Genomic DNA, 7,541 nt, shown 5'->3' on the forward strand with positions numbered 1-7,541 from the left:
CTAACGCTTCCCCAACTGCAGAACAATTTACTGGCAACATCTGGCCGTGTCTGCTTATAGCATAAGGGTTGGGTGTTAAATGATTACATTTTCTTAGTAAATATGCCAAATTATTTACTTGGGATGTCAACTACTTAATCTGGTGTTCAAACAAGCATGACATGCTCAAACGCGGTTCCTTTAGGACATTGCTTACAGCACCAAAAAGCATAGCTATTAGACGGTGTCAGTTGGATGTGGCCTGTTCCTTTGGGATCAATGATTGATTGATTGTTGTGGTATGAGTAACACAGCAGCATGATTGATGTGAATAATAAACAATACAGGTGTTTTTTTTAACATTTCAGCCCATTTATGACAATCATGCATGCATTGCTGCTGATCATTTTTCCAAATGGTTTAGACAGATTTTTCATACCCTTTCACACTATACTGATATAGACTGAAAGCAATGGAAGCCTGGATGGAAAATACTGTCACCAATCTAGAAAACTATGCTTGGAAAAAGTAAACCTGCACCAATGTGGACTATATTAAATGTGTGGTTAATGGGCTGAAACATGCAAAAACACAACTTACTTCCTTTAAATAAACCGGCTATTACAGAATGTCTACGGCGGACACGTTTCAGACACATTTGTCAGACGCACGTCTTTTTTATACCACCTGACATCCATCCCACATGACACTTTCTAATTGGCTGAGGCTGACCGTCCTACAGTTGGTGTTCATCCAGCCAATGGGCCATCGAAATGGATCTCTTTAATCCCAAGACAATGCTTTTCGTTCCAATGATGTTGTGGGCACAAGATTACTAGTGAAAAGACAGTGGACACGTCTTAAAAAAAGTCTGAAAGTGTAGCTAAAACGCAGCAGACAGACATCAGACAGACATCCCGTGGATAGGACGAGAGATGTTTACAAGCTGTGTGATTGACACATCCGTTGTAGATGAGCCCTTGAGAGACAATGCTAATCAAAAACAAGGTCAAGAGGTAAAAACAATAAGGAGTAAAAACACTGAACGCACACAGGCTTTCTACTATATAGTTATTTGTGCATGGATGTGTCACTTCGAATAGCGTACACTAGGGCTGCACAATTAATTGCAATTTTATCAAAATCCAAATGGCAGAGGGGGGGCGCATTACGTATTGCTGAATGAAGTATTGTGTAGCTGCAAAGACTTCCTGGGCCTACAAACCCTTTCCGAAGGACTAAAGGAAAACCTCTTTGTTTGGTCGTGATTCTTGCAAAAATCCCACTACATGACTATAGTACATTTTTATTTGTCTTTCAATGTAAAGGAGAATGATGATCCGACATGTGTCATTCCCTCCAATATCATCAATCATATCGCAATAGCAACATCGGTCAAAATAATCGCAATTTAAAATTGTCCTCATATGGTTCAGCCCAAGCGTATTCTGTACAGCTAATGCATTTAAGTTAAATTTAAGGGGTTCCATAAAAAACTACGATATGCAGTTGTACGTAAGAATAGTATATATATATCTGTAATTTCTCACATTAACCCTTGAGTTGTTCTTGGGTCAAAATGACCCATTTTCCTAGGTCAATGTTCTTTGTAACTACCCAATTGTAATCACCCCAAATAACAAGATGGATTCAAATGCTGTTTGGCAAGTACAAATCTCTACTTTCATACATGTTTGGGGTGTGTTATTCAATTTTATAGCATTTGAAAAACCAAATTGAAATGGTTTGGAAATAGCATTGAGTAAAAGATTATTTATCAACATACATTCCTTTAATTTTAGTCAAAATAATTCCCAATTTCTGCTTTTCTAACTCAAACATTAGGTATAATTTCCTATAAATGAGGTTTCCTGACCATACATTCCAACAATAACTCTAAAACTAAACTTATTAAGTTAGTGTTAAGTAGTGTTGAACATTGAAAAAAGCATCAAAAGAAAAACAACAAAAAGCGTTTTCAATTTTGACGGGAAGACAACACAAGGGATAGCTCAGTTGGTGGAGCAGGCGCACATACAGACAAAGACGTCGGAATCGAACCTGCGGCCCTTCGCGGCATGTCATTCCCCCTCTTTCTCCCCTTTCAAGTCTTCATCTTTCCTGTGAAAATAAAGACCTAAAAACACTCCAAAAAAACACAAAGAAAGAAAAAGCACAACTGGAGAAAAACCTTGAGAAAATGACATTATTCTGAATAAAAAGACTAAAAATGATAGAAATGAAGCCACCAGCAGGTGTTTTTACCACCATTAAATATGTATGAGGACCTGAGCTTGGCTAACTAATTCCACAAGGAGAGTGGAAGCTAGAGATGATTCCCACCAGACGTTATTTTTCATTTATGCGATTTCAATAGCTACTGAGTCATCGGCAGCTCTCAGTCACAAACAGCACTGTGTCCATCCGACATTATTGAAGGGAGGGGGGGGGACAACACCTCCTGATAACACTATTGTTGTGGGTGCTATCACTGCAAAAGCAAGTGAGTATTTTTTCTGGTTAATTAAAAAGTGATCAAATTCAACTGGAAATCTGCAACCTACAGTGTAGTGCAGTGGTCTTTCTTGGTCTTGATCTTATAATGTTTCCACCTCTGGTCTCTAAGGAGTAATGCATGACATATTGCTGTCCCCTGAACCCTTTCTTTTGAGCACTGAGACAAAACTAACAATGCTGGAAAGCGTGCTTTCAATAGCACTGGATGTTGAACCCGGTTGCCTCCGCCCTGCGTAGATATCGCGGGACAAAAACAATTCAATTAGCTCCAAATCTCCTATAAATGGTTTGAGCCATATCAAATTAACATTCTTATGGGCTATTGCCCCACTCCCAACACTCCCTACATCTAGTTGATTGTGACCAACCATCCCATCTCACACACACACACACACACACACACACGCTTCCACAAAGCGCCCGACCACCACCACTTATTTCTTTTAATCTGAATTTAAATTACTTCATTTAGTTTGCCTCTGAAACAATTCACAGAAGGCCAAAGGGAAACGCTGCAAAACTACAGCGGTTTCCGTTTATCGCGAGTCGGGAAAAGAGGGTCCTTGCAACTTCATCTTCAGATCTTAATGCGTGAAATGATAAAAGATTTTTTTTTTCTTCTTTCTCCTCCTGCAACTCTCGCTATGCTAAACACGCGCCACATAGCCAAAGCTGTATTAATGATTCTTTGAAAGTAATCTCAGTTCATTTCTTATTGCCAGGAGAGCAGTAGACGGAGATTGGAGAAAGAGGGACAGATCTAAAAATAGATCGAAAATCAGAGAAAGGAGCAGACAAGACAGTGCAAAAAAAGAACAGTGTAGCAAAAAAGTTGCTCAGAGTTTAAGGAGTGAAAAAAAAATAAAAATACTGATAATTAGCGAGCGCCGCTCGCTAGACGGTGAAAAAGAGACAGACATAAAGTCAGAGGCTTTTAATATCGCAGCTGACAAAATGTGGCGCTTAAATAGCAAAAGGATGACATTCTGATACGGCTTCAAATCATGCCAGTCGTAAAATCTGAGAGGTACAGTGGCTTGAGAGAGTTTACACACCCAGGCTAAAGTTGATGAAAAAGAGGAATAAAAACACTTTTGGAAATTAGTCTTAATGCCTCAATTAAGACAAATTAGGAAAATCCAACCTTTAAAGGACACCAATTTTCTTTGTGAATGAATATAGTATTGTAAATAGATAAATGTTCTTCCTTAACCCCTCATGTTTTCCTTGGGTCAAATGTGACCCATTTTCAGTATTTTCATCACAGAGAATGGGCCTTCGAAATAAGCTTAAAACGTCAACATTAGAAATAACAAACAACTTTGGAAACTACATTAAAAAGTGACAAAAATGTCATAAAATGCGATATATTTATTTTTTATGGTTGACGGGAAGACAACACAAAGGTTAAAATACAGGGGGCATTGGTATACACACCCCTATGTTAAACTCCCATAGAGGGAGAAACATTTTTATTTTAAAAAGCCAGTTCTTTCATGGATCAGGATACTTTGCATCCTGATAAAGTTCCCTTGGCCTTTGGAATTAAAATCCTCCCCCCCCCATCATCACTTACCCTTCACCATACCTAGAGATTGCCATGGTGTTATTTCAGTTAGCCTAATAGCTGGTTGGATTTGCATTGAGAAATGATTTTATGCATAGTTCCCCATGCCAATCTCTTTGTATGGTGAAGGGTATGTGATGATGATGGGGGGGGGGGGGGGGCATTTTAATTCCAAAGCCCAAGGGAACTTTATCAGGATGCATCTATGTCTGCCTCTATGCTAGTTTAACATAGGGGTGTGCATACTTATGACCCCTGTATTTTAAGGAAGAACATTTATTTATTTACAATACATTATTCATTCAAAAAGAAAAGTGGTGTCCTTTAAAAGATTGGATTTTCCTAAATGTTTTGAATTAAGGCATTAAGATCAATTTCCAAAAGATGATTTTTTTTATTCCTCTTTTTAATCAACTTGAGCCTGGGTGTGTAAACTTTCTCCAGCCACTGTATGTTTTGTGCCCACAGCTGTTCCACATGGACACGTCTGCAGACAAACACACACAAGCTCTGATGAAAGAGAGACTCACCCAGAGCGGCTGGTGCGAAGAGGCTGGCAAGGACTAGCAGGCGTGCGGTCCACATGGCCTCCTCCTCTTACCGCCCGCTGCTTAAGGTCCCAGTTGAGTTCAGTCTTTTGCTGGCAAACGCCAGAATCGGGGGCTTTCTTTATGGCACAGCTCTCTCCCCTGCACCGCAAGCCGACTAGCTCTGGCGCCAGATGCCGTCCAAAATCTGTCACAAAAAAAAATAAACATACATGTTAGCTGAAAAGAAGACTTTATATGAATGAGTGAGAAACACACCAGATGGATGCACCGTGGCTTTATCCTCCTCGCGCGCCGTCCTTATGGCATCGGGAGTTTCAAGTTGTCATCAAGTGACACGGTGCAAGTTGCTCAACCTCCAGTCAGCTGAACTCATATCTGGTGTGATCAACGAACCACTTAGGCGTTGCCAAACGCAAAATGTATTTTGGGATATTCTGTTGTTGTTTGCACATCAATGTGTTAACTCCCCCACCTTACCAGTAAATCACTCCCACAGAGAAACAAGAAGTAGGAGATGAAACACACGCTGCTTTAGGCTTTGGCGGACAGCTATGAGCGCGTGTGTGTGTATGGAGTATGCGTCTTTGCACATGCATATGTGCAAAGACCCTGTGTGTATTCTCGCAAAGGCCTGATGGTATTTGACATAAGAAACGCGGCAGTGTTTTCTTTTTCCTGTGGGCATGAGCCATAAGTTCACAGCTTGAGCTGTTGCACCTGTGAATGTATTTGCACGGCCTAAGAAACGACTACTGTGCTCGCGGGCTTCTCTCCAAAATTTTAGCCAACAAAAATGACTTACCAGATCCACTCGAAGCTACACACCACCTCCTCTAAGATCACGGCAGTGCCGTCATCGCAGAGCGATTGCTTGTTAACAAAAATTGAAGTGAATGAGCATCAAATGTGATTTATATAGCATTGGCTTGTGACTGCTGTGAGAATGACACATAAGATGTGTCACTGCTCACAAAACCATGCGTGAAAATGTGGAACTCCACATCCCATATGCGAAGTATGAATATAGAAAACATTGTTAGATCGGGATAAAAAAAGGTTTCATCTGTATTCTGATGGGATTCTCAGCATTATCCTTATCAAACTATTAAGGTTAAGTCGGCTTTAATGATTAGGGCAATCCAAACCCCTCTAGTATCCACTATCAACCATGATCTCCTCAAGAAATATAATCTCTGCAAAATGATGCAAGCCAAAGAGTCCACACAAAGCATCTCTACACAAGCATTATCCTTGGCACATTAAGCATTCCATACTGCATTTTAATATTACCGTGAGTTAATTCCATTGTGGGACGGCAGAAAATCTAGTTACAAAAAGGTCAAAACGTGAGCTCTGCATCGACTGACAAGGCCCGGGGGAAGCCGACTGACATCAAAATCTCAAATTATACCAACAGTGAATTTTAAACACACCTACATCCTTTTTCATTAGATTGTCCACTTCCATCCCTGCATGGAGTTACGCTTCCTATGTCACAGTGACATTTCCCCCATCTTAAAATCCAACTCGTAATACCCATTCAAAAAATCCTAGATTAGAGCAATCAGATTTCATTGAGCAGATATTAATAGGTTTAAGAGAAGGGCAGCGAGCCTATCATGGATATCTGCATAAACAGACCATTTGGGTAATATTGGGAGGTTAAAAGGTTGGCGTGCTCATCAGCAAAGTATTGGCAAAAGGCCATGAGTGAATAAAACTCGAGCTTATATAACTTGCACATCTACTGTATTGTTGACTTGATTATTTGTGTGTGTGTGTGTGTGTGTATAGAAATATGATGGCAGGTATTAAAGACATCTAAATATTTTTGTGAAAGAGTGTATTTGATCTAAGTATTATCCTTGTGAGTAAACAGCACTTTTATCAAAATGCTCTGACAGCTGCAGGAGAGCTAAATTAAATATGACATCAAATCAGATGCTGTGACCGCCTTGAAAAAGAAAAGAAAAATACATTATTGCAGAAATAAACACATTCAAAAACACTGTCCAAGTGGCAAATTGGACCTGAAGTTTATGCTGTAGGACCATTTCTAAATTGAAAATACAGACTCAAAGCATAGCAACATGGTGAAAATATATTTCCAAACAGGATAACATATACCTGTTTTCAAATGATTTTTTGGCATATGGCTTTTTTTTGTGGCGTGTGTCAAAATAAATGCATGTAGCAAGTAGCGGGATAGTGTAGTGGCTGCTTCTATAGCAGAAGACAATGAGCATTTGTAGCTCCATGTGTTATCACCATGTGCAGGCATCTGTGTGTGTGTGTGTGTGTGTGTGTCTGTGTGTGTGTGTGTGTGTGTGTGTGTGTAAGTGAGACTTTATGCGCCATATCTAACAGCACAAGGTGTTACTTAGAAATTATCACATAAAATGAAAAACACTTCACTATCACAGTCGTTAATTTGCTCTGAAAAAAAACGTGTGGGCTTAGGTACAGGAACTGCTATCAATCGCCAAAAAAACACATTATAAAATACATATTTATGAGAGGAGCTTGGACCCAGTTCAATGCAAAAAAGAAAGAGAATAAGAAGGAGTTAAAAAAAAAAAAAAAAGGAAAGGAAGACAGCAGTAGTCCGGCATTGCCAACTGGTCTTGTATTCCAAAAGGAGCCTTTTGATACATTATGGTGCTGACGTTTCAAGGGTACTCTGAGGGGGATTTAGGATGACTCCCTCAGATAAGTTGGCCAACATTTAGCGGGCCGAGCAGCCACATCAAGGAGACTTTTTCACGACTCGCTGTTTTCTGCAGAACAACTTCTTCTCTGATCAGTGACGTAGTTGTTTGTGCTATTTTAATAATTGTGTGTGTGTGTGTGTGTGTGCCAAAGGGGCGCAGATAAAACCTGACAGAATTAATTAATTGGGGGGGGGGGGGGGGGGGGGGGGGGGGGGG

General features: G+C 40.0%; 1 protein-coding gene across 1 annotated transcript in view; it reads right to left on the minus strand.

Moving 5' to 3' along the window:
* The window catches only part of LOC117962194 (adhesion G protein-coupled receptor L3-like), a 229,202-nt gene that overhangs the window by 159,212 nt on the left and 62,449 nt on the right, over window positions 1-7,541 (minus strand). Inside the window, exon 3 of the mRNA XM_034901333.1 lies at window positions 4,594-4,798. Coding sequence (XP_034757224.1) covers window positions 4,594-4,648 — 55 coding nt within the window. The 5' untranslated portion in view covers window positions 4,649-4,798. The remainder of the gene's footprint in view (window positions 1-4,593; window positions 4,799-7,541) is intronic.

Source organism: Etheostoma cragini, chromosome 19, assembly GCF_013103735.1.
Source record: "Etheostoma cragini isolate CJK2018 chromosome 19, CSU_Ecrag_1.0, whole genome shotgun sequence".
In the NCBI taxonomy this organism is placed as follows: domain Eukaryota; kingdom Metazoa; phylum Chordata; class Actinopteri; order Perciformes; family Percidae; genus Etheostoma; species Etheostoma cragini.